A 25,549-nucleotide genomic window follows, 5' to 3' on the forward strand; every position below is an offset into this window, starting at 1 on the left:
TTCCCTGTGCTGTGCCTCCAGGCTGGACTGGCAGTTCCAGGTGGCATGGAGGGGTGAGTCTTTGGGGCCCGATGGTACAAGGGGGGTTCAAAGCAGCTGAGTGGTCTCAGGCAAGTCCCTGCCCCTCTCTGGGCCTCTGAGAGGCTGGCAGACGGGGGCTCTGGGAACTTCCTGGGCCTGAGATTCTACAAGGGTCCCCCGAGGTGGCTTCTAAGGAAGACCGTGTTTGCAAATGTGGCGGCTCCTGTGCATTAGTCCTTCAGAGCTTGTCTGAAAGCCCAGCGTCAGCCCTCTGAGCCCTGTATTCTTGTCCCTTCTTGTCCTCATGGGTCCTCTTCCTGGCTCTCCATGAGCCACAGCCTTCCTTCACCACCAGCTATGGAGAAGGCCACCAACTCCAAGGCAAGCTCTGGACCTTGGCACCCACAGCAGACTCAAAACCAAACAGTGACAATCCCGAGAGCAGGGGGGGTGACACAGCCCAGGGGTCAGGAGAGGCTGCTCAGAGTCTGTGCATGGCACAGACTGAGAAGAGAACAATGAACTGGGCGAGTTCGTTCCACACGGGCAGTGAGGAGGAGCTCTGGGCCCGTGTGGTGACGCACAGCTATTCCGGGCGTGCTCGCGGTCAGGGAGCCAAGGGACACACTGAAGAATCTGAGCAGATTCCAGTCGAGTAACTGGTAGTCAGGACTTTCCATCAGAGGCAATGGGGAGATGCTGGAGGGTCTTCAGCTGGGGGTGTCAGGGTCCCATTTTCGTTTTGGAATGTTCCTTTCAGTTGCTGGGTGGGGAGTGGAGCACAGGGGAGGCCAGGAGAGCCACAGTGGCACCAGTTGTCCCTACGGATAGATGGGCAATAGCTGCAGTTGTGAGGTGAGGGGGTCTGACTGGGGGATGGTTGGATGGGTAAGTGGAAGAGTGGATGGGTGGGTGGGTGAGTGGATGGGTGGGTGGGTGAGTGGATGGGTGGGTGGGTGGGTGGATGGGTGGGTGGGTGAGTGGATGGGTAGGTGGGTGGGTGGATGAGTGGATGTGTGGATGGATGGATGGATGCGTGGGTGGGTGGGTGGGTGGGTGGGTGGGTGGGTGGATGGGTGGGTGGGTGAGTGGATGGGTAGGTGGGTGGGTGGATGGGTAGGTGGGTGGGTGGATGGGTGGGTGGGTGAGTGGATGGGTAGGTGGGTAGGTGGATGAGTGGAGGTGTGGATGGATGGATGGGTGCATGGATGGGTGAGTGGATGGGTGGGTGGGTGGATGGATATACCTTCCTCAAAGCACAGCCTCAAACCCATATCCTCAATTCCCCCCCCATTCCAGCCCAGGCTAGCCAGGTGGTGCTAAGGTAAAGGGTAGACAAAAGGCAAAATAAACACAAAACAGAGAAGAGGACTGAGCTGCCCACTCACCATGGCAGTATGACTCAGACCAGACTCTAAGGCTCACTCAAGGACCTCAGACGTTACTATACCTGAACCCGCCAGTCTTTTTTTTTTTTTTTTTTTTTGAGACAGTCTCACTCTGTTGCCTGGGCTAGAGAGCTGAGGCATCAGCCTGGGTCACAGCAACCTCAAACTCCTGGGCTCAAGTGATCCTCCTGCCTCAACCTCCCGAGTAGCTGGGAGTAGCCACAATGCCCGGCTAATTTTTTCTATTTTTAGTAGAGACGGGGTCTCGCTCTTGGTCAGACTGGTCTTGAAGTTCTGACCTCAAGCAATCCTCCTGCCTTGGCCTCCCAGAGACCTAGGGTTACAGGCGTGAGCCACCCCGCCCAGCTGTCCTGCCAGTCTTGCTTGCAACTTGGGCCAAGTCTGGGTCCTTTTCTCCCGCTGCCAGGCTGCCTTCTCAACGTGGGCACAAGTATGCTCCCTGCTGGCAGTGTATCTGTGTGACAACAGCCTGCTTCTGAGCCTCGCCCTGGACTGGGGGCCTCACCACAGCCTGGGTACATGCTCTGAACTTGAGTTATTGTCACATTCAGCAAGTCCTCACTGAGCTGGACAGAGAGTTTTTCTTTTTTCTTTCTTTCTTTTTTTTTCCCTGGATAAATTTTAGGCAAATAGGTCTCTTCCCTGAGCCTCCGTTTCCTCCAGAGTGAAACGGGACTAATAGAACTTCTACTGCACAGCGGGGAGTGGGGTGGGGCTGGGGGAGGGTGGCAGGGTGAGGCTCAGGGCAATGGTACTTTCCTGAGCCCAAAGAAGGGTCCTGGGGGCAGGAGCTGCACCATGGCTGGGGCTCAGCGAGGGACAGTGTGATCCCTGTGGACAACCAACTCTCCCTTCGTCTCCCAGGCCCCAGAGCTCCACCCACATCTGCTTGGTCCTGCTGCTGCTTCTGCTGCCGGGCCCAGCTTGGCGGGCAGCTGCCCACCGCTGCCCACAGACCTGCATCTGTGACAACTCCAGGCGGCATGTTGCCTGCCGGCACCAGAACCTCACTGAGGTGCCAAACGCCATCCCTGAGGTCAGCAGGGTGGGAGCATGGGCACAGGGTGGCAGTGGGGCAGGGTATGGGGCAGTGGAAGGAGCCTGGGCTGGGACCACTGGCTCTGCCACTATCTGGCAGTTCCTTCTCTCTGAGCCTCAGTCTACACATCTGTAAAATGAGGAATAATAATAACCAGTAACAGGGAGATACTCTATTTAAAATCCTTATAGTGGCCGGGCGCGGTGGCTCACGCCTGTAATCCTAGCTCTCTGGGAGGCCGAGGCGCGCGGATTGCTCGAGGTCAGGAGTTAGAAACCAGTCTGAGCAAGAGCAAGACCCAGTCTCTACTATAAATAGAAAGAAATTAATTGGCCAACTAATATATATAGAAAAAATTAGCCGGGCATGGTGGCGCATGTCTGTAGTCCCAGCTATTCGGGAGGCTGAGGCAGGAGGATTGCTTGAACCCAGGAGTTTGAGGTTGCTGTGAGCTAGGCTGACGCCAAGGCACTCACTCTAGCCTGGGCAACAAAGCGAGACTCTGTCTCAAAAATAAAATAAAATAAAATAAAATCCTTATAGTGTGAGGAAAATAAGCAGGTGACCTATAGATAAATATTGCATTTATTGCATTTTATTGCATTGCATTTATCTCTGTGGCAGAGAACTGAGGATGTAGCAGGTGAAGATATGGTCTCTGCCCTGTGGAGTCAGGAGCCAGCAGGGGAGAGAAAAAGAAAAGAGGCAGTGACAATACAGTGTGAAAAGTGCCACAGTGGGGGATGCCCAAGTCACTGAGGAGGAGGGCTTCCTGGAGGCAGTGTCAGGGAGCAGGGCAGAGAGAAATACAGGCAAGGTGAGGGGAGAGAAGAGTGTTCCAGGCGAGGCAGCAGCACCTGCAAAGGCGACTCCCTGTGTCTCAGCCTCCACTTTCCCTGGGCCCGCAGCTGACTCAGCGGCTGGACCTCCGGGGCAACATGCTGAAGGTGATCCCTCCAGCTGCCTTCCAGGCCCTGCCCTATCTCACACATCTGGACCTGCGGCACTGTCAGGTGGAGCTGGTGGCGGAGGGCGCCTTCCGTGGCCTGGGCCGCCTGCTCCTCCTCAACCTGGCCTCCAACCGCCTGCGCGCGCTGCCCCAGGAGGCGCTGGACGGGCTGGGCTCCCTGCGGCGGCTGGAGCTGGAGCGGAACATGCTGGAGGAGCTGCGGCCCGGGGCGTTCTGGGCGCTGGGCGCTCTGGCCACGCTGAACCTGGCCCACAACGCCCTGGTCTACCTGCCCGCCATGGCCTTCCAGGGGCTGCTGCGCACCCGCTGGCTGCGGCTGTCCCACAACGCGCTCAGCGTGCTGGCGCCCGAGGCCCTGGCCGGCCTGCCCGCCCTGCGCCGGCTCAGCCTGCACCACAATGAGCTCCAGGCCCTGCCCGGGCCGGCCCTGTCCCAGGCCAGCGGCCTGGCGCGTCTGGAGCTGGGCCACAACCCACTCACCTACGCGGGCGAGGAGGACGGGCTGGCCCTGCCCGGCCTGCGGGAGCTGCTGCTGGACCACGGGGCCCTGCAGGCGCTGGGTCCCAGGGCCTTCGCCCGCTGCCCGCGCCTGCACAGCCTCGACCTCCGAGGGAACCAGCTGGACACGCTGCCCCCGCTGCAGGGCCCGGGCCAGCTGCGCCGGCTGCGGCTGCAGGGGAACCCGCTGTGGTGCGGCTGCCAGGCGCGGCCGCTGCTGCAGTGGCTGGCGCGGGCGCGCGTGCGCTCGGACGGCGCGTGCAGAGGCCCGCGGCGCCTGCGAGGCGAGGCCCTGGACGTGCTGCGGCCGTCAGACCTGCGCTGCCCCGGGGACCCGGAGGAGGAGGAGGAGGAGAAGGAGGAGCTGGCAGCAGCTGGGCCCCGCGCCCCTCCGCGCACCCCGGAGGCGGAGGACGGGGCGGTTGTGCCCTGCCCTCGCGCCTGCATCTGCGTGCCCGAGTCCCGGCACAGCAGCTGCGAGGGCCGCGGCCTGCAGGCGGTGCCCCGCGGCTTCCCCAACGACACTCAGCTCCTGGACCTGAGGCGGAACCACTTCCCCTCGGTGCCCCGAGCTGCCTTTCTGGGCTTGGGCCACCTGGTGTCTCTGCACCTGCAACACTGCGGCATCGCAGGTCTGGAGGCTGGCGCCCTAGTGGGGCTGGGCCGCCTGGTCTACCTCTACCTCTCGGACAACCAGCTGTCGGGCCTCAGCGCTGCTGCCCTCGAAGGGGTCCCACACCTTGGCTACCTGTACCTCGAGCGCAACCGCTTCCTGCAGGTGCCAGGGGCCGCACTGCGCGCCCTGCCCAGACTCTTCTCCCTGCATCTGCAGGACAACATTGTGGATCGCCTAACACCTGGAGACCTGGTGGGGACACAGGCCTTACGCTGGCTCTACCTGAGTGGAAACCGTATCACTCAAGTGTCCCCGGGAGCGCTGGGTCCGGCTCTGGAGCTGGAGAAGCTGCACCTTGACAGGAACCAGCTGCGAGAGGTGCCCACTGGGGCCTTGGAGGGGCTGCCCGTCCTCCTGGAGCTGCAGCTGTCCGGGAACCCACTCAGAGCCCTGCGAGATGGGGCCTTCCGGCCCCTGGGCAGGTCGCTGCAGCACCTCTTCCTGAACAGCAGTGGCCTGGAGCAGGTAGGCACAGGGTGTGTGTTGCAGTGGGGGAGGTAGTACCATGCCACATGCATCAAGATTCACTCAGCAAGCATTTGTCACCCCCTTGGTGCCAGGTCCTATGCTGGGCACTGCCCTTGCCCTTAGGGAACTCAGGTATGGGTGAAAGGCCAGGCAGAATCCAGTGCCACACACCTAGAGGGCAGCCCTGGGAGGGCACTGCTGGAGAAGTGAGGAGAGAGGAATCTGGGGCCATAGGGTCACCTACTGTTTGTACACACTGAGAGTCCTCAAGAGATTTTACCATTACGCAGGGGTTGGGGGTGGGGGGGACTTGAACAATGAACTGGGCATCCAGGTGACTTGGACAGAGCAAGTGCTTTGACATTAGACCAACCTGGGTTTCCACCCAGCATTGCACTTTCTACCTGGGCCACCTTGGTAGAAAGTGGGGGAGCATGGGGGAGCATGGGGCTCCCCATCAGACCTGGGGGTGGGAAGGGCCTGCCGGGAGCTCACATCAGGGCCTGGCACCTCCTTGCAGATTTCTCCCGGGGCCTTCGAGGGCCTGGGGCCGGGGCTCCAGAGCCTGCACCTGCAGAAGAACCAGCTTCGGGCCCTGCCTGCCCTGCCTGGTCTCAGCCGGCTTGAGCTCATCGACCTCAGTGGCAATCCCTTCCACTGTGATTGCCAGCTGCTCCCGCTGCACAGGTGTGCACCCGCTCCCGGACTCCCAGAGCCCCACCAGCTGCTCTCAATCAACCCCCTGCCATCTCCCTGGGGACATCTGTGCCAGCCAAGCATCTGTCTTAGCAGGGCAGGGGCAGGTCCTGCTGGAGCCAGGCACAAATGAGCCCTTTCCAGGGTCAGTTACCCTCCGTGGAGGGGTTGGGGTGGACTTCTCTGAGCCTGGATTTCATCATCCATGAAGTAGGAATGATATGTGCCCTGCCTAGTGGGCTGGAACCTAATAAATAGGCATGGTCACTTTACATAATCACATAAGAAAGCAACAAGAAGCCTGGAGTTCACAGACCTGGGCTCCCATCCTGGCTCTGTGCTTTTACCAACTTTGGGCAAACCATGCAACCTGTCTGTGTCCATCTGTTAAAAGGGGATGATAGTGTCTATCTCATGATGGTTGTGATAAGAATTAGCATATATGAATTGCTTTTAACAGTGTCAGGTATATCTTAAACCTTCTGTAACTGTTTGTTACTGGTTACTGTTATCCACTTTTTACAGAAAAGGGACCTGAGGCTTGAAGTGGCTTGTAGGTCACGTAATCGGTGAGCTGCCAAGCCAGGATTGTCTGCAGAGCCTGCTCTCACCCACTGGGCCCCACTGCCCCCAAATTCCCGATGACCCCCTCCATCTCCTCAGGAAAGCTCTCAGCCAGGAGTCAGCATGGGGTTCCCCAAGCTCTCTTTTCTCTTCAGGTGGCTTTCTGGGTTGAACCTGCAGGTGGGGGCCACCTGTGCCACCCCTCCCACTGCCCGGGGCCAGAGGGTGAAGGCTGCAGTGGCCGTGTTTCAAGCCTGCCCAGGCTGGGCTGCCAGGAAGGCCAAGCGGACACCAGCCTCCAGGTCCGGCTCCCGGAGAGCCCCCATCAAGGGAAGACAGCCGGGGTCAGAAAAGGTGGGCCATGGGGCAAGACCTCTGTGGGAGGGCCAGATCTCAAGGCCCCTGGGTAGCAGGGGTCCCGATGCATGTGGCTCCATAGCTGGCCAACAGCCTGGTCATGTGTGTTCAATCGTATCTGACCTCCTCTCCTCACCTCTGGACTGGACCCAGGGTGAGTTTGTAAGAAAATGACTATGTGCTATTTTTTTTTTTTTTTTTTTGGTGGGGGGAAAGAGTCTCGCTTTGTCACCCAGGCTGGAGTGCAGTGGCATCCTCACTGCAACCTTGAACTCCTGGGCTCAGGTGATCCTCCCATCTTGGCCTCCCAAAGTGCTAGGATTACAGGTATGAGCCACTGTGCCTGGCCAACTATGTGCTATTTTAGTGTGACAATGGCCGTTCTTTTCTTTTTTTCTTTTTTTTTTATTAGACAGAGTCTCACTTTGTTGCCCAGGCTAGAGTGAGTGCTGTGGCGTCAGCCTAGCTCACAGCAACCTCAAACTCCTGGGCTCAAGCAATCCACCCGCCTCAGCCTCCCGAGTAGCTGGGACTACAGGCATGCGCCACCATGCCTGGCTAATTTTTTCTATATATATTAGTTGGCCAATTAATTTCTTTCTATTTATAGTAGAGATGGGGTCTCGCTCTTGCTCAGGCTGGTTTCGAACTCCTGACCTCGAGCAATCTGCTCGCCTCGGCCTCCCAGAGAGCTAGGATTACAGGCGTGAGCCACCGCGCCCAGCCAACAATGGCCTTTCTTATAAGCCACAGCATACTGGTCCCAGTGTGTCCTTAAAGCCAATCCTGTTGTTATCATATTGGCCAGATCACTGTTGACTCAACCCCGACCTCAAGGGCCCTTGTCCAGCGATGGGGAGAGTGAATGCAGGTGTGTTGTGGCTCTGCCTCCCATGCCACCCCGTCAGCCACAGGGCAGCCCCGCCTGAACTGCTCACCATCCTGACATATTCAGCCCCGGGGTGAACCCTTAGTTGTAGCAGACCCTCATAGCACATCAGAGAAGCGTGAGCAGGACGGGGACGCCCCTGCATGTGGGAACGGCTGCTGGTAAGGCCATGGGGGGCCGTCTGAGGAGGAGAGGTGGTCCTTAGAGGGAAACGAGAATGGAAAAGCGGGGGGAGTAGGACGGTGGGGAGAGGGCTCTGCCTCATCCTGGACCTGCATTTTGTAGATTTGGGGTGCCGGGGTCCATTTGATAGTGTTTGTGTTAGTTCCCTAGGGCTGCCATGATAAAGTGCCAGGAACTGGGTGGCTTAGAACAAACCCTATTGTCTCCCAGTTCTGTGGGCTAGAAGTTGGAAGGCAAGGTACGGTGGTAGCAGGGCTGTGCTCTCTGAAACCTGCAGGGCAAGGATCCTCCCTTGCCTCTTCCAGCTTCTGGGGGCCCCAGACATCCCTTGATTTGTAGCAGCGTAATCCCAAGCTCTGCCTCCATCTTTGCATGGTGTCCTGTGTCACTCATGTCGTCTTCCCTCTGTAATCTGTTGCTGCCCAAATTTCCCTTTTTTTATAAGGATACCGGGCCGGACGCAGTGGCTCACACCTGTAATCCTAGCACTCTGGGAGGCTGAGGCGGGTGGATTGCTTGAGCCCAGGAGTTTGAGGTTGCTGTGAGCTAGGCTGACACCATGGCACTCACTCTAGCCTGGGCAACAAAGCGAGAGTATGTCTCAAAAAAAAAACAAAAAACAAACTATATATATATATATACATATATATATATATATATATATATATATATATATATATATATATATCTCGATACCAGTCATATTGGATTAGGGCCCAACCTAATGAGCTCCTTTTAACTTCATTACCTCGGTAAAGACCCTATTTCCAAATAAGATCATACCTGATGTTCTGGGAGTTAGGGCTCCACATCTGTTTTCAGGAGAGACACGATTCAACCCTCATTAGTGCTTCCTCCCTGCATCAGCCCAGGGGGAAGCTCACGTAGGCGCTGAGCCAGGCTCAGGAGTAGCAGCTCCGGTGAGTCCCCTTGCGGATGGGGGCTGTAGTTATAAGGGGAAGACACCCCCAGCCTCCGCCCACAGTACGGTGGCTTCAGCAGGAATCAGGACCTCTGAGACCATTTGATCCAGTCACCCTTTCTGACATGGCGATATCCCCTCAGTGCCAGCCCTGGGGTTCTGGGTTATTGGGTGAAGGTGGCAGTTTCCTCCCAGGAATACAAGGGAGTTGAAGGCTAAGGGCCCACATCTCGAGGGCCTCACACTGTCAGAGCATTCTGGGCGGTGGTGCTCACCCTGCTGAAGGCACGAGGCTGGGCCACATGTCTCACTCTCCCACATCTAGCCTGGTGTCGGGCACGTGGAAGGTGCCCAGTGATGCTGGCTGGCTGTGCGCGGGCGGTAATCAGTGAGCCAGCCTAGGCTTAAGCCGCTGCTGTCCTTCAACTGCTGGGAACTGAAGCACCAAGCCACTACACCCCACTGAGCCCGCCTTTCTCTCTTCTGCCTCACAGGCTAACTGTGAAGGTGAGCTGAGCAATGAACATGCGTATTTAATCTGGTGCCTGGCGTCTGAGGCTCTGGTAGTGAAGGTCCCTTGCTTCCCTGTCCCCTGGCCCATGACTGCAAAGGATGAGGGCTGCAGGGTGGCTTGCTGGAGCACTTGGATTTGCTCTACTCTGCATCAGGAGTCCCTGTGGGTCCTCAAGCAGGGCAAGCAGGGAGAGTAGGAGGATTTTGTAGGATAGTGTCTCCCAGCCAGCGGCCCCACTGCTGGGAGACTCAAGAAGACCTTGAGTTCTAGCCGAGGGCAAATTGAGGCACAAGGTTCATTCTTTGCCTTGAGTAGAAATTTCCAAGTTAATATTTCCATCTGTGACAAATCAAAGTGACCTTTAGGCACCAGCAACACAACAGTCATGTATGTGCTTCCATTTTACAAACGCTCATCAAAGCCAACTTTCTACCAGGCCTGTGCTGGGCATTAGGGACAGGCAAGGCACAGGCTCTGCCTTTGAGGAACTCATGGTCTTGGGAAGAATTACAGAATGTAAATAAGGACAATACAGTCGGTTAAGGAGGTGCTCAAGAGCTCATGACCCAAGAAATTTATTTTTTTGAGATAGAGTCTTACTCTGTCACCCAGGCTAGAGTACAGTGGCATCATGATTGCTCACTGCAACCTCCAACTCCTGGGCTCAAGCGATCCTCCTGCCTCAGCCTCCCGAGTAGCTGGGACTACAGGCTTGCACCACTATGCCTGGCTTATTTTCTATATTTAGTAGAGATAGGGTTTCACTCTTGCTCAGGCTGGTCTCAAACTCCTGAGCTCAAATAGTCCTCCTGCCTCGGCCTCCCAGAATGCTAGGATTATAGGTGTGAGCCACCATGCCTTGCCTATTCTTTATTGCTTTGTACACTCTTCATGTATTGACTCATTTAGTCTTCATAACTGATACTGAGGTATGTCAGAATACACTCTGCAAGGAACAGAAATCTGACAAGTTGGACTTTAGCAAGTATAGGGTTTAATTTCTCATATGTAGCCTGGGAGGCCAGCCCAGGAATGGAATAGCAGCCAAACATGTCCTCCAGCTCTGCCATCCTCCTCCTGGGGCTTTTGTGCTCATGGTACCTCTGGGGATGGCTGCTTCATTCAGGAAGGAAAGAAAGGGCAAAATGGCATATAAACCCAGCTCTCCCAGTAGCCCTTCAGTCAGAACTGGATCCATTAACCGCCAGGGAATCTGAGATGATGAATTGTCTTTAGCTGGGCTCCATTAGCAGAAAGCAGAGCCAAAGTGCGCACCTTGGCCATCCTCCTCCCGATGGCCTGCCCTGGGGACTGATGCAACTTACCAGTCATCACCTGAGTCTCGGAGCCGAGGCTAGGTATGTGATGGCAGGGTATGAGTGGCCCCTCTGAACTGAAACCTGCCTCACTCCTGTGGTCTTTACAGTTTCAAACCTATTTATCTTTTGAGGAAATCAGGACCAACAGGCTACTTTTTTTTTTTGAGATGCAGTCTTGCTCTGTTACCTGGGCTAGAGTGCTGTGGTGTCAGCTTAGCTCACAGCAACCTCAAACTCCTGGGCTCAAGCAACCCTCCTGCCTCAGCCTCCTGAGTAGCTGGGATTAAGGCGCATGCCACCATGTCCAGCTAATTTTTCTATTTTTTGTAGAGATGGGGTCTCGCTCTTGCTGAGGCTGGTCTTGATCTCCTGACCTCAAGTGATCCTCCCATTTCAGCCTCCCAGAGTGCTAGGATTACAGGCGTGAGCCACCACATCTGGCCAAACTCTCTAGGCCTGGTTTCTGCATGGTGGGGGTACCCACTGCCTTTGCTAAAGATATAGAATCAAGTTGTCTGCCCAGAAACACCCAGGGCTGTGATGATTGGAAACCTGCACCCTCGCCTTAGGGGTGAACCCAAGCAGCCTGGGTCCTGAGCAAACTTAGCACGTCTCAGCAGCAGACTCGGGCAGCCCAACAGACCAGAGCACAGGCCCGCTGCACACACGGGCTCCAGCAACAGCAGGCCTCGAAGGCAGCTGCGCGTGGCAACGCTGCTGCAGTCCTTGCAGGACAATGTAGGGACCCACCCAGCACCACCTCTATCTGCAAACCTGAGGAATGCAGCCTGCCCCCACCGTAGGCTCCAGGAAGATGTTAGTGAAGAGATGAGGTAGATCACAGACATGAGAGCGTCAAGGGAGACTGGGAAAAATAAAGCAGATGAAATTTGGGCACATACTACATGAACTCTAGAATGTAATTTCAGAAAGGAGTAGGGAGAAGTGAAATACATTAAGAAGTGGAGAAGGATTTGGGCAGAAAGGAGAAGTAAGCCAGGAAGTGTATGGTGAACCCTCCTTCCTTCTTTCCCTCCCTCCCAGAAGTGCTTGCAAAAGGGGGCAAGCGTCTCCTTCAGGGCCACCTCAGCCAGCATGGCTGACCACGTCCTGTCTCGAGGCCCCATGACTCTCTGGCGGGGCCATACTTGACCCTGGTTACTAGAGAGAAGTGGAATGACAATGACAGGTCTAACCAAGCTACGAGGACTGAGCTTACCTTCCCATCCTGTTACGCTGGCAGTGAATAGCCTGTCCCAACCACCTTCTACACTGAGTCAGCCCCTAGTGGCACCAGGCCCCTGCAGGCCTCCTGCCACTATTCCTTTTAGGAAACGGGAGTCAGTGCTCAGGCCAGCAGAGAAAATAAGTCAAGGCCACCTCACAAGTCACCAAAACCCACATCCTGGTCAGTTTCTCAGCTGCCTGTTTCAGCTGGGTTCCTGCATGGGTCCACGCCGTCCCTACACCCCTAGGGTGCTAGGAGGAGCAGAGCACCAGGAGGCAGAGACGTATTCAGCCTGGTGAGTTTTTTAGGCAGAGGCTGCTCGTGTCATACTACTTGCTGTCAATCAGGGGAACTTATCCCACTCAGAGAGCTGCTCTAGAACTTTATTTCCATGAACTTGCTTGAGCAAACACACTGTTCACTGTCTCGTCTTCCAGTGTGACTGGGGCGGCCCACCCCTGGCAGTTGAGGGGTGTGGTGGGGGTGGAGGGTGCTCCTGTGAGGAGGAGCAGAGAGCCCGGGCACAGGGCATTCCAGCTTCAGGAGCTCAGGCTGGAGAGGGAGGCGTTCACAGATGAGTATGGGGCCGCAGGTCACGTGGGCCTTGCCATGAGGAGGGCAGAGGCAGAAGGCGGGTCAAAGGAGCCCCAGGCTGGGGCTGAACCACTGGGTCCTTCCGTGCCCAGCCTTCACGCACCAGGCAGAAGTTATCCACAAAGGTTCAGTCTCCAAACTAAAGTGGGTAGAGGGGTGGTGGCCACAGAGAAGCCCTGGGCCTTCCCTCTGCTCCATAGCCCTGGGCTGGCTTCTGGCTAGGGGACTGGCTGGCAGCAGAGGCTCAGTCTTCTGTCTCCTGCTTGATGTTCTCAATGGAGACAGGCATCTCTGAACTTGGAGTCTTGTCAGGCGAGGCCACGTCTAGATGCTCTTCCTTCACTTGCACAGCAATGACTGGAGAGGGAGGGGAGGTGGGAGGGTGGCATGGAGAGCAAGCCTGTAACTCACGGAAGGGCGGGGAGCAGGACCTGGGAGAGGGATCTGGTCCCTACAGATGGGGCCCTCAGGACACACATTCACCCTCCTGCTTGACCTCTGGGAGGGCAGCAGCAGCAAAGGCCCAGGGCCCCAGGACACCTCAAGCCAGGCGGGCTGTGCCAGAGACACTGACATTGACCAATATGCCACCCCTGTCCAGCACACTGGGTGGGGCAGAGATGGAGGAGAAATGGCCAGGGAGCCTGGCTGGATGGAGACTGCTCTGTGCAGAGTTGGTGGGGGTTGGTGGGAAGCTCTCCAGGCCCAGTGGTTCAGGGCTGCTTGGTGCCCAGAAAATTCCCACCAAACTTGACTCTACTCTTTTGTGCCCAGGTTGGGAAGAAGAGGGGCCGCCTCTGAGCACAGAGCAGGCTGGTCCTGCCTCGACCCAGCCTAGTGGCTCTTACTCTCGTCTGAAATGGGCTCTGATGAGATCTTCCCTGCAGCCTGCAGGTCGTCCTCCAGCAGGGGCTTCTTGGACCCCTGTCTGAGGGGCCGCGTCTTGGTCGGAGGGATTCTCTTCCCTTTGAATAAAAATGGATTCAAACCGAGCATTAAGGTTGTACCTACATGAGGCCTGAAGGGCTGGGTCTCGTCCAGTGGTCAGGTGGTGTGGCAGAAGGGAAAGTGCCGGTCTGGGGACAGAAGGCCTAGACTCCAGCTCTGACAACACCCCTGACTGGCTGTGTGCCCTGAGGTCAGAGTGGCCTTCTCCAGTGGGGTATTAATGACAACACCTCCACCTTGAGAGCCAAGGCTCAGAGCCATCGTGGTTGTTAGTTTCCTTTTTCAGTCTTTGATTTCTTCCTGTAACATGCAACATTCCTGGCCCTGCTATTTTCAATGACACAGGGCCTCTTCCTGCCTGACATACACTATACAGTCACTCAATCTTTTTCTTTTTGAGACAGAGTCTTACTCTGTTGACTGGGCTAGAGTGCCGTGGCATCAGCCTAGCTCACAGCAACTTCAAACTCCTGGACTCAAGCGATCCTCCTGCCTCAGCCTCCCGAGTAGCTGGGACTACAGGCATGCGCCACCATGCCCGGTAATTTTTTCTATATATTTTTAGCTGGCCAATTAATTTCTTTCTATTTTTTAGTAGAGACAGGGTCTCACTCTCGCTCATGCTGGTTTTGAACTGACCTTGAGCGATCCTCCCACCTTGGCCTCCCAGAGTGCCAGGATTACAGGTGTGAGCCACTGCGGCTGGCCACTGGTCACTCAATCTTAATCCTGTCCGGGGACCTCATTCCTGTTTCTGCTTTGTCCTGTTTCAGGACATCCTCTTCCTTGCATGGTGCCATGTGGTAGAGACCATCTTGCCATTACTGGCCTGGGCTCTGGAGCACAGCTTTGCCCCTCCCCCTCTACTGCCCCTCAAGCTGAGCCTACACTGGGCTCAGGATTGATTGAGAGTGAGCCCCCGAGTGCCAGGTGGAGTCAAGCCACTCGGCAGCCTGCCTTGGCTTCCACCCTCAAGGGGGTTGCAAGGGAAGAATGATAGCCTTGTAAAGAAAGCTTCTATTTCTTCCTGTGCCTTTTCCTTTAGAAACTAGCAGCTGTGACTGCCCAAGAGGCCAGGCCATTTTCTGACCCTGGCAGCAGGGAGGGGGATCCCTGCAACCTCACTCTCAGATACGATCTCATCTCTCTTCCTCGGCATCCTGACCCTGCCACAGACCGAACGCCCTTGTTTATACTCTGGATCCGCAAAGATACAGGGTGAAAGGCCTACAAGGGCCAAAGGGCAAGGGAGAGGAGACAGGGCAGGACCGTCAAGAGAGCTATGTTGGCAGGACAGTGTCTCGGAACCAGTGCCATGGGGCTGACCCCACCTCTGCTCTGGGTCCCACATCAGCCTGGCCAATTTGGAGCATCACTTACTTTTCTTCCCAAACTGTTTCTTTTTCTTCTTTGTGGCCTCTTTGGCCTTCAGAGGTGTGGTTGGTTCTGTTATTGAAAGACAGGGCAAGAGAGATGAGAAGAAGTTCTGGAGGACACAGGGCACAGGTGCATCCTGAGACCCTTTCCACCCTCACACAGGACACCCACGAAGGCAAGCCGGAGCTGGGCAATGAGAACAGGTGGGACTGGGGAGAGAGGCTGGAGAATAACTGTCCCTTCTTCCCACCCTTGTCACTAGGGCTGCTCAGAGGGACCTGGGTAGTTTACCTGGGTGCACAAGGGCACGGGCATATGAGAGAGTGGGCAAGATGAAGGAAGGAGCTCTGCAGGCCAGAGGGAGAGGGAGATAGAGAAGTCAGGAGGGGGAGACAGGGCTCACTCTTTACACAGAGTGGTCCATGAGACTTCTTGACCTCATGCCAAAGAAGTAAGTGGGCACAGAGGAAGGGGCAAGAAGCAAAAAAGAAGGGAAGTCAAGAGCCCCTTAGAGCTGAGAGCGTCCAGACCTGCGGCCACAGGTGGCTGGAGCTGGTAGCCGGTAAGCTCACACCAGCCGACGGGGTAGATGTCCGGGGACTCGCAGTCCACCCACTGGTCATACTCGTTGTCCCAGCCATCGAAGTGGATGCTGAGGAGCCGATGCACCACCCGTTTCACCGTGGCCACGCAGATGAGCCGGGGCTCCATCAAGTCCACAGCCTCCAGCTTCATGCCCACCTTGAAGCCATGGTTGGGGCAGTCCTGGGAGAGGGAAGAAGGCGGTTGCCAAGCCAGTCAGCTCCCTGCCCCAGCAGGTTTGCCTGAGCCTGGGATGGAGTGGGGGGTACTGGCAGAACTGGGGGAGGGAGAGGGGCTGGCTCCTCTGGACGTCCCACGGCTCCTCTTTCCCAAGCATGAACCCCTCTATGGAAAGAGCGCAGTGCCTATGTCACAGCGTGGGACTTCTCCCCTGGAAGTAGCTGTGTCAGCAGCAGAGGCTCGAGAGAAGGGTTTGGAATTGCTCCTGTTGACAGCACTGGGCAGGGCCAGTCCCCAGGCTGCTGCAGGCCTTGCTCTGCCCTCGATCTCCTCACCATGTTGAAGAGTCTCGATGGAGCCGCTTTCGACTTGGTCTTCTCCAAGTAGTTCTCCCAGTTGAAAGACTGTGTCTCATACCCTGGAGGAGCAGAAAACTCAGATGCACAGGGAGAGGAGGGGAAGTGGAACGCAGGTTGGGGAAAGGGTGCTGCAGCTTGGTCAAGGCTCAGCCTGGAGTCTCCCCATAGCCTTCTTCCCTTATCCCCAGGCTGATACCTGTTCTAGGATCATGGTCCTATTGTGCCCAAAGGGACAAGTGGGAACTCTGCTCACCAACCACACACCAACCATGGGGCTGAGTCAGCCTGGACAGTGCAAGGGCTAGTGGTGGCCCTGGGTGGCTCTGTCACCTCTCTCATACATCCTGAAAATCCACACCCCTGGGGGGAGTCTGACTTGACCAGGAATCCAAGGGCTAGTGGTGGCCCTGGGTGGCTCTGTCACCTCTCTCATACATCCTGAAAATCCACACCCCTGGGGGGAGTCTGACTTGACCAGGAATCCTGACCAGGAATCCACCTCCCCCTTCTGACTACAAGGCCAGCATATGGTGGACTATCATCTTACCTTTTGGGGGCGTGAGCTCAATGTCATTCTTCTGGCAGAAGGTGGCTGGGAAGATGGCATGGGAGGAGGCGTGGTAGCAGAACCAGTCTGAGCCATCTGTGGAGGGCCCCCCGTCCACACAGATCATTAGGTAGCCGTCCAGGAGAACCTAGGGCGGGGTGGGGCAGATGGAGCATCATGTCATAAACTGCACCCCACCAAGGGTACAGAGGCTATAATGGGGACGCGAGGCAGATGGGTCCAGTGGATCTGGAGCTCAGCCTTCGCGGAGAAAGCCCTGAGCTTCTGCACACTGAGGGTGTTTATCTTCCCTGCTGGACAGCAAATGCCAAGCCAGCAGGGACTATCTCGGTGCCTGTGTGTTCTGAGGGCAAGCACACGCGCCTGGCAGGGAGCAGATGTGCTGAATGGGCACAGCAGAAGCGTCCTCCGGGAGGGCCAAGGGCAGGGTGGCTGTGTGCTACTCAGGCCGCAGAAGTAACGAAGGAGGAATGGAACAAAGTGAGCCCCGCTGGGGTCTTGGTGGCTAGGCCGGCACTCAAAGGACATGGCACGTGGCAGGCAGGCTCAGTGAGGTGACACCTGACACAGGACCAGGTTCAGGTGTTCAATAAGCACCTGTCCAGCGTGCCTCAGACCCTGATACGGAAGCAGATTCTGAGCAAGGAGCAGGTAAGGACCCTCCTCACAAAAATCAGGTCCTCCAGGAGCACCCAGCACTGGGGAGGCGGGATGGATGGCCTGCAGTCCCAAGAGCCCGGGAGTGGATGGCCGGCAGAGCTCTGTACCATGTTGGCCCCCTCAGAGGGCCAAACCCCAGGTCACCTTGCAGATGGTTGCCACGCAGATGTTGCCCAGATTCAGGGGGTCAATGGCCTCCAGCTTCATCCCCTCCTCAAACCAGCCACCTTCTGTGTAGACAGCCCGTACCTGGAAGGAATGGGGCAGCTGGGGAGTCCCTGGGCAGGTCCAAGGGAAGATGGGGGGGAAGCAGGCCCCACCTGCCATAGCCCTGGGAAGGAAATGGGGAGGGAAAGGTACAGTCCCAGGGAAGAGCCAGGGTCCTCAGGCCTGGAATGGACCTATGGCCAAGGGGAAGAGAGCCCAAGGGCTGTGCCTCACCTTCTTGAACAGGTAAGGAACGGCATCACAGTAGATTTTCCGGAAGGTGGGATGATGGGCCATGTCACTTCGCCTCTCTTTTGAGGAGATGGACGAGGGAGTGAGGAAGAGAAGGGAGTTGAAGGCAGCTCATTGGGCCATCTCCACACCTCTCCTGTGCATATGCTCGAGGCTGTATCTCAGCACCCGCCAGCCCAGACCCGCGGACAGATGGGTCTAGCCCAGAAGACATCAGGAGCTCTCTGTAGGGATAGACTATTTCGCCTCGAGACCCAGCTCTTCCTGCATGATGTGGGAGAGGATTGGACCTAGGAGCACCTGGGTTCAACTCTTGATTTTACCACTCACGTGTTGAGCTGAGTGACCTCAGTCAAGTCTCTCAACCTCTCTAGAGCTCAGCACTGTCACCTGTAGATGGTAACCTACCTCCCAGCATTGTCATGAGGTATGGGGAAGGTGCTCCCACCCAATCCTTGGGAAGCAAAACCTAGGGCCACTGCTCACCTGACATCTTGATGCCGTGGCCAACACGCCGTGACCAACCCACTGGGTGGATCAGGGGACTCCACATGTGGCACCAGAAGTCGTCATCACTGTCGCCATCCTCGTAAAGGAGCCGCAGGCGACCCCCAATTACTGTGTCTACCACAGCCATGCGGGTCCGTGATACCTGGGACTTGTCTACCACCTCTAGCCGCATGCCCTGCCGAAAGGGGTACTTCATGCTCTCCACCATCTGCAACAGCATGAGAACACAGGCCTGCCATGGGCCTCCTTCCACATCCCCCTTCTTGTTCTGTCCCTTCAAGGAGCGTAGAAGACAAGAAAAATGTGGTGGAGTCATCCCACACCAAGCCAGGGGGTGGGCAGGTGGGTACTCCTGTGCCATCGGGTTCGCCTTGGCCCTGATTCCCCAAGATGATGTAGAGGAAAAGCACATGGCTCGTGAGTGTGCCACTTCTCATCACCAAAATGTCAGTGAGTCAAGACACTATAAATCACAAACCCATTTTAGACCAAGGAAACTGATGACCCAGAGAGGTCAAGCAACGTGCCCAGAGTTGCAGAGACTCATCAGTGCCAGAGCTGGGCTTCGACCCTGGTGTCCAACCTGTGCTCTACACAGCTCTGCACTCTGATCCCGGGCACCTCGCACTCCCCTCTACCTCCCAGCCCTCTGTTGATGGCACATACAAGACTCATGTCCAGAAAACTGAGTCCCCTTGTGTCTCCATATGTCCAGTTCTAGCCCTGGCCCTGACAGGCTGTGGCTCTGAAATGCTTTCAGCAGCAATCAGTATCCCCTCTGACCCAAAAAGGAACAGTGACCAAGATGCCCACGAGGTGTTCTTCAGAGAACCATGGTAGTGAGTGGGAGATCTTTTTGTTCACTGTGTCTCTGGAGCTGTCCTGGCTGGGCCAGGGGATAGGCATGGTGTGGGGCTTTTCCAGACTCAGGGCACTGCCAGCTCAGGGAAAACCTGCCCTGGCCAAGTCTCAGCAGTGCCATTTCCAAACACACTAGGAAGGGAAGGTCTCGGAGGTCACAGAGCAGCTGAGGGGAAAAGCTAACACAGGAATCTTAAACCAGACAGACCCTCAGCCCAGCTCAAGGGCTGGAATCCATCCTGAGGCTGACCGCGTCCTGTCACAGCAACTCACCTAAGAGAATGAGACAGATGGGGGAGGCCGGGCCCAGGACCCTCTGGACCACCTCCCTACCCGCTTCCCTTCCTCTCTAGCCAACACAGTGCAGCCCAGAACCCAACAACACTTTACTGCCCTGATTTGTTTTGGATAACACAGGGGAATTTGAACTCTATGAGGACTGATTCATTTCTACATTCTCAGCTCTGGGCACAGAACTAGGCACAGAGTTAGTGCTCAGTTCATGTTTTTCCTCGAGGGAACAAACACATGCACACACACCTGACTTTGACTGATGGGTCATTTCTCATTCAAACATTTTGCTCAGCACTTACCATAATGCAGGCAACAATGGGCCATGTCTGAACTGGAGCTTTGTCCACAGACCCACCCCCTTCTATCCTCCCCAACCCCAATCTCCAGAGGGGCCAGCCAGTCAGCAACTGGGTGTGCTTCCCAAGGAAAGGCCTTGCCCCGTCTAAGCTGTGGTCTCCACGTCAAAGTATACAGTACACCAAGCCCCTTCTCCTCAAGGCAGTGACCGTCAAAGGATCAGCTCCCCAAGAGACTTGTCTGGAACCTCTACCCACAACTGGTCTCACAGTGCCTTCCCATTCTCTCCCTAGTGTCATCTTCTTATTCCAATCAGGGGCTGGAGCTTTTGTACCCCTCTAGCATTCACTGCAGGATTGGCTACGTGAAAGTCAGTGCATGCTTGCTGACTGTTCATGTGGATCACTCCCCTCTGCCCGGAATTGGGCTTTTTTTTTTTTTGAGACAGAGTCTCGCTTGTTGCCCAGGCTAGAGTGAGTGCCGTGACGTCAGCCTAGCTCACAGCAACCTCAAACTCCTGGGCTCAAGTAATCCTTCTGCCTCAGCCTCCCGAGTAGCTGGGACTACAGGCATGTGCCACCATGCCCGGCTGATTTTTATATATATATATTAGTTGGCCAATTAATTTCTTTCTATTTATAGTAGAGACGGGGTCTCGCTCTTGCTCAGGCTGGTTTCGAACTCCTGACCTTGAGCAATCCGCCCGCCTCGGCCTCCCAGAGTGCTAGGATTACAGGCGTGAGCCACCGCGACCGGGCTCGGAATTGGGCTTTTAATAAAACAGAAAAAGAGGCCACCTTGTTATCCCTAGTGGTCTGTACCACCCACCATCATCTGCCTCATCCTAAGACAAGGACTGGCTGAGAAAGAGTGAACAATCACTTCCAATCACCAAATCTGTCAACTGTGCAAGGCACTATGGGAAAAGATTAGTTTTGCTGGAGTAAGATGTGGAGAACATGAAAAGACAGTTAACAACAGAGAGACAAATAGCAAATCAGTATCCAATAAGTTCAAATAAGGGAGAAATCATTTCTGTTTTGGGAGAAAAGTCAGAGAATCCTGAGGTGCTCTGAACCATTCCCTGCCAAAGGCCAACTCTCCATTAGCAAAGGCTCATGATGTACAACCTTTTCATGTGGTGTCCAGTGCCATGGGTGAGATTTGATCTTTATTTTCCACTGTTGGCTTCCATACCACCTGCGCCCTACAGATCAATGTAAAAGTTTCTCTACGAAGCCTTCCTTGATATCTTCTCCTTCTCTGAGGCCAAAAGGCCACTTGAATTACGTGTCCTAGCAGCCCTTGCGCTGCATGACCCTGCACACGGTGCAGGGCTTACCTAAGGCAGCACGGGAATACCACCTCTGAGCACCTGGTTCAGGAGACCTCAGATGCAGCCCAGGCATCTGTCTACGAGAGCCCTATGACGAGGCCTGGCATAGAGAGTCTTCACCATATAACCTTTTGATCCTTTTGATTTTTCATTATGTGCATATATGACTTTTTAATTTAAAGAACTAGTTTTTCTGTTGTTGTTTTTAACTCAGCTCCTATAGGACTAAATAGTTTTTTTTTTTTTTTTTTTTTTGAGACAGAGTCTCGCTTGTTGACCAGGCTAGAGTGAGTGCCGTGGCATCAGCCTAGCTCACAGCAACCTCAAACTCCTGGGCTCAAGCGATCCTTCTGCCTCAGCCTCCCGAGTAGCTGGGACTACAGGCATGCGCCACCATGCCCGGCTAATTTTCTATATATATTAGTTGGCCAATTAATTTCTTTCTATTTATAGTAGAGACAGGGTCTTGCTCTTGCTCAGGCTAGTTTCAAACTCCTGACCTCGAGCAATCCACCCGCCTCAGCCTCCCAGAGTGGTAGGATTACAGGCGTGAGCCACCACGCCCGGCTTTAAATAGTTTTTTTAAAAGAAAATTAAATGCCACACAGATGTTTCCCTGGTTCAGAACCAAGGCTTGTGCGTGACTTTCATTTCCTCTGTCAGATGGGAGATTCCTGGGTGGCAGGGTCTGTATTCATTGTACTCTCAAAGTGCCTTGTATACAGTAAGTACTTAATAAAATCTATTGAGTGAACAATCCTAAAAAATGCCACGAGCAAAGGTAAGGATCTGAAAGAGCAAAAGGCGTACAGAGCAACATGATCAACGTGACAAGAGCAGAGTCTAGGTGAGGAGGCAACTGACTTTGGGCTGGGAAGGCAGATGGCAGCTGCCCTGTGGCAGGGTTTGACTCCATCTGTGAGAAATGTGGAGCCACTGAAGATTGCCTAGCAAGGGAATCTTAGACAAAATACTCCGATGAGGAACATGAAAGATGGATCAAACTGGGAGAGGGGAAGGAAGAGATCAGTTAGGAGACCCAAAAGTCTCACTGCCAGACCTTGATGTGGAAATCCACAGGAAGCGTCCTGGAGCCCACCAACCGTTTCATGAGGTAGCCCTTCCAGTCGGTGAACTTGGCATGGATAGCTGTGGAGACAGCAATGGAACACCAGTTACACACACTGACACATACCCCGACAGGGGGCGCCAGAGCTGATCCAGAGACCAGCACAGGGGTTGAAACAAGTAATTTCTGCTTCTTAAGGCCAGCAATGACTTTGTTTTATAAAACCACACTCCACAACTTGGATGTGCCCCAGGGCCTCTGGGACAGGGAGGGAAGGAAGCACGGAGGAAAGTGGGTTTTGTTCTAACAAGGCAAAGGATTCTCCCTCTACCAAGGTCCCTGCCCTGTAGGAACCAGGACAGAGAACATTCTTATCAACGCACTCCGAGGGGGCACTAGGATCTTGCTGTTGATGGCACACCAGCCGATGGGGTGGACATCCACGGTTCCCAGGTTGCACCAGAAGTCATGGCTGGCGTCATTTTCAAAGCCTTCATACCGGAGCAGGACCCGGTACCCTGAAAGGAAGGAAAAGGGCACCTGTGAAGGAGGGGGGATGAGGAACTGCCTTCCTTCGTCTGTAGCCTAAACTGGACTTCCCAGTGCCTATTTCAAGAACTTACTCTGGGTAGGTGGGTCCCTGTTGTCTGTAATAGTCATAGCCCAAATAACCATGCCACTTATGAATATTTGGAAAGCATTATGGCATGGTGCTAAGAATTAATTTTCTATAGCCTGATCATACCAGGAATAAACTTAAGAAATTGGAGTTTCCAAGCCTGCCAGGCTCTGTGCTCCCCTTTACGGTGGAAGAATCCTAAGAAAGTGGCAGAAACTTCAATGGGTGGGGTTTTTGTTTGTTTTATGAAGCCAATTTCTGCCTACAACACTGCCCATCTGTCTAGAGATGTCACCCTCTAGACTAGGGGTCCTCAAACTTTTTAAACAGGGGGCCAGTTCACTGTCCCTCAGACCGTTGGAGGGCTAGACTATAGTTTAAAAATAACTATGAACACATTCTTATGCACACTGCACATACCTCATTTTGAAGTAAAAAAATAAACGGACAAAAACACCCGCATGTGGCCCGAGGGCCATAGTTTGAGGATGCCTGCTCTAGACATACTCCTGACCCCGCCTTGGCCAGAAGAACACCCACCTGCCGCCTGAATGACAGAGGCAATCCAGTACACCCGGCTGGGGAGCACGGCGTCACTGTTGAGCACCTCCACCTTCATCCCCTTCATCACATCCTCCCACTGGTCATAGAGTGGGACCTGTGTGGCGATGAGAGTGTTGTGTTCAAGAGGGAGAGCGGCTTCCTGGGCTGGCAGGGGACAGTGCCTGCCTCATGGCCCGAGTCATCAAGTCCTTCTTTGTGCCTCAACTTTCCACATCACCCGCCGTGTGCAGAAAGCCAGGCACAGTACGAGGGATGAAGAGATGAGGCCTGCTGTCCTTAGAGCTGAGCCAGGGGCTGGGAGTGGAGAGGCAGGGTGATGGTTGGAGACCCAGAGTCAGACAGACCTGAGTTCTCATCTTTATAGGACTAGCTCCTAATTGTGTCATCTTGGGCACATTACGCCTTTGTCCCTGTGCCAGCCCACACAACGGTAACACTTTCTAGTGCTCAACACTTGCCAGGTACTGTTCTAAGCACAAATATTTCCTTCAATTGTTACTCAAACCCAGGCATGAGTCTTATGACCCCCTGTTTATGCAGAGCCATCCACCTGCACGTTCTTTCTCTACCTCTCCTCCTATTAAAATGCCCCATGATAGCATGGGACTGCTTTCGGTTGCTTTCCGATTACTTAATCCTCGCTTTGCTGCCAATAGTATCTTGACTCTCCTTTAGGGAAATTCACCTTTTTTCATTCCCATTCCATCTCCCTGGTCACAGAGATTGGTTCTTCACAGAACCTGGAAATAGCTGTTCAGGCCAGTCACACAGGGGCAGGCTTTTCATAGGGTGTATTGAATCGTGTGTTACATGGAAGTATGAGATAACTCCCCTAAAATGAAAATGCTGAGACTGCTACAGAATTTTGGGCAAAAAAGAAGTTATCTCCAGTAGGAAAGATGTGTCCTGGGCCAGGCATGGTGGCTCATGCCTGTAATCCTAGCACTCTGAGAAGCTGAGGCGGGAGGATCGTTTGAGCTCAGGAGTTCAAGACCAGCCCGAGCAAGAGCGAGACCCTGTCTCTATTTTAAATAGAAATAAATTAATTGGCCGACTAAAAATATATAGAAAAAAATTAGCCGGGCATAGTGGCGTATGCCTGTAGTCCCAGCTACTCGGGAGGCTGAGGCAGAAGGATTGCTTGAGCCCAGGAGTTTGAGGTTGCTGTGAGCTAGCTAGGCTGATGCCATGGCACTGTACCCAGGGCAACAGAGTGAGTCTCAAAAAAAAAAAAAAGAAAAGAAAAAGGAAAGATGTGTCCTTTCATTAGCAGAGGAAAGGAATAAGAGAGTTAGCTGCGTCAAGAACCAATTTGTCCTTGTTCAGGGCACTCCCCAGAGTTCACTAGCAGTTCAGAAAGGACGCCAGGCAGGAGGCTTCCTCTGGCTGGAAGACTCCAAAACTAAATCTCCTCCAGGATTTCCTGGAGTTTAGGACATTGGCTTCACACCTGGTCTGCAGGCTACAGCTGCTGAATATTAAGTTCTTGCACTTAAGCCGAGCCTGCCAGGAACTTGCCCTTCTGGTTTCTCAATAATAGGCATCAGGGAGCCCTTTGTAGAAGTGGCTCCAAGAGGAACCTACATCTGCCTTCTAGGACCAAGGGGCCCAGGCCAGTACAAAAGTACCACATTTTCCATGAGAAACACTAAAAATGGGGGTGAAAGGAGAGAGGGTTTCAGAGTTGGAAAGGCCTTTAGCAACTGGCACAAAATTCCATTACATGAATAAACTCTGAGGGACCTCAGAGGAGGCACAATTGAGCACACTGCTAGAATCCCTCAGTAATTGTTTGCAGGAGGAGTTTTTGAGAAGTGGACAGACACAAAGGTGAAGATGGAGCATGTGGCAAAGCTGGGCTTCTCCCACCCAGACCTCATTACTGCTTTCTCCCCCTGCCACCGTCCAGCCTGGACCCACCCTGGGGAAGCAGGTAGGGAACACCGAGGCAGCCCCCAGGTCTCCCCCTCAGCGCCAGGGCACTTACATGTTTAAAACAGCTGACAGGGGCAGCCTTGTAACTGTGATCCTTCAGGAATTTCCCCCAGTCGAAGCCCAAGACCAGAGCTGCAGAGCAGAAGGAGGAAGAGTCAAGACTGGCAGCAGCCACTCTGGGGACCTGGACCTGAGGACCCTATGGGGCCTGCAGATGTAGGCCCCTCCCCCTCCTCAGCAGCCCCTCTCTAAAACCCATACCTGCGCCACCAGTGGCCATGAGAACACGTGAGGACCCAATCTAAAGGCCAAGACTCTTGTAGGAATATTCAAAGGGAAAATTCTTCCCTTCTTCCCTCAGATAAAGAGAAAAATTCAGTGTCCCTGGGCTTTTAAATTCCTCAGGCCTCATCCAATGTGATTTGCCACGCCCAATCTAAATGACCCTTGGAGGCGGGGCATGGTGGCTCAAGCCCCTGTAATCCTAGCACTCTGGGAGACCGAGGTGGGCGTATTGCTCTAGGTCAGGAGTTCGAAACCAGCCTGAGCAAGAGCTAGACCCCGTCTCTACTATAAATAGAAAG

At 54.6% G+C, this 25,549-nt stretch overlaps 2 protein-coding genes across 4 annotated transcripts in view; one reads left to right on the top strand and one right to left on the bottom strand.

The window, feature by feature from the left end:
• CHADL (chondroadherin like) lies at positions 1 to 13,207 on the top strand. The gene is made up of 6 exons (XM_012741781.2): positions 1 to 53; positions 2,295 to 2,466; positions 3,378 to 5,078; positions 5,602 to 5,768; positions 6,497 to 6,695; positions 13,122 to 13,207. The coding sequence occupies exons 1-6, from the start codon at positions 46 to 48 to the stop codon at positions 13,146 to 13,148; spliced, it is 2,274 nt and encodes a 757-aa protein (XP_012597235.2). The 5' UTR covers positions 1 to 45; the 3' UTR covers positions 13,149 to 13,207.
• The window catches only part of L3MBTL2 (L3MBTL histone methyl-lysine binding protein 2), a 22,422-nt gene continuing 8,995 nt past the window's right edge, over positions 12,123 to 25,549 (bottom strand). Inside the window, exons 5-17 of one of the 3 annotated variants that reach the window (XM_012741784.3) lie at positions 25,018 to 25,097; positions 23,007 to 23,124; positions 22,231 to 22,365; positions 21,839 to 21,927; positions 17,967 to 18,165; positions 17,463 to 17,539; positions 17,166 to 17,270; positions 16,341 to 16,488; positions 15,770 to 15,852; positions 15,203 to 15,437; positions 14,676 to 14,741; positions 13,196 to 13,312; positions 12,123 to 12,704 (exon numbers count right to left, since the gene is read on the bottom strand). In XM_012741784.3, coding sequence (XP_012597238.1) covers positions 12,592 to 12,704; positions 13,196 to 13,312; positions 14,676 to 14,741; positions 15,203 to 15,437; positions 15,770 to 15,852; positions 16,341 to 16,488; positions 17,166 to 17,270; positions 17,463 to 17,539; positions 17,967 to 18,165; positions 21,839 to 21,927; positions 22,231 to 22,365; positions 23,007 to 23,124; positions 25,018 to 25,097 — 1,565 coding nt within the window. In that variant the 3' untranslated portion in view covers positions 12,123 to 12,591. Of the gene's footprint in view, positions 12,705 to 13,195; positions 13,313 to 14,675; positions 14,742 to 15,202; positions 15,438 to 15,769; positions 15,853 to 16,340; positions 16,489 to 17,165; positions 17,271 to 17,462; positions 17,540 to 17,966; positions 18,199 to 21,838; positions 21,928 to 22,230; positions 22,366 to 23,006; positions 23,125 to 25,017; positions 25,098 to 25,549 lie in introns of all 3 variants that reach the window. The other 2 variants (XM_012741783.3, XM_076006969.1) reach the window with 2 other exon arrangements.

This window comes from Microcebus murinus, chromosome 10 (assembly GCF_040939455.1).
Source record: "Microcebus murinus isolate Inina chromosome 10, M.murinus_Inina_mat1.0, whole genome shotgun sequence".
In the NCBI taxonomy this organism is placed as follows: domain Eukaryota; kingdom Metazoa; phylum Chordata; class Mammalia; order Primates; family Cheirogaleidae; genus Microcebus; species Microcebus murinus.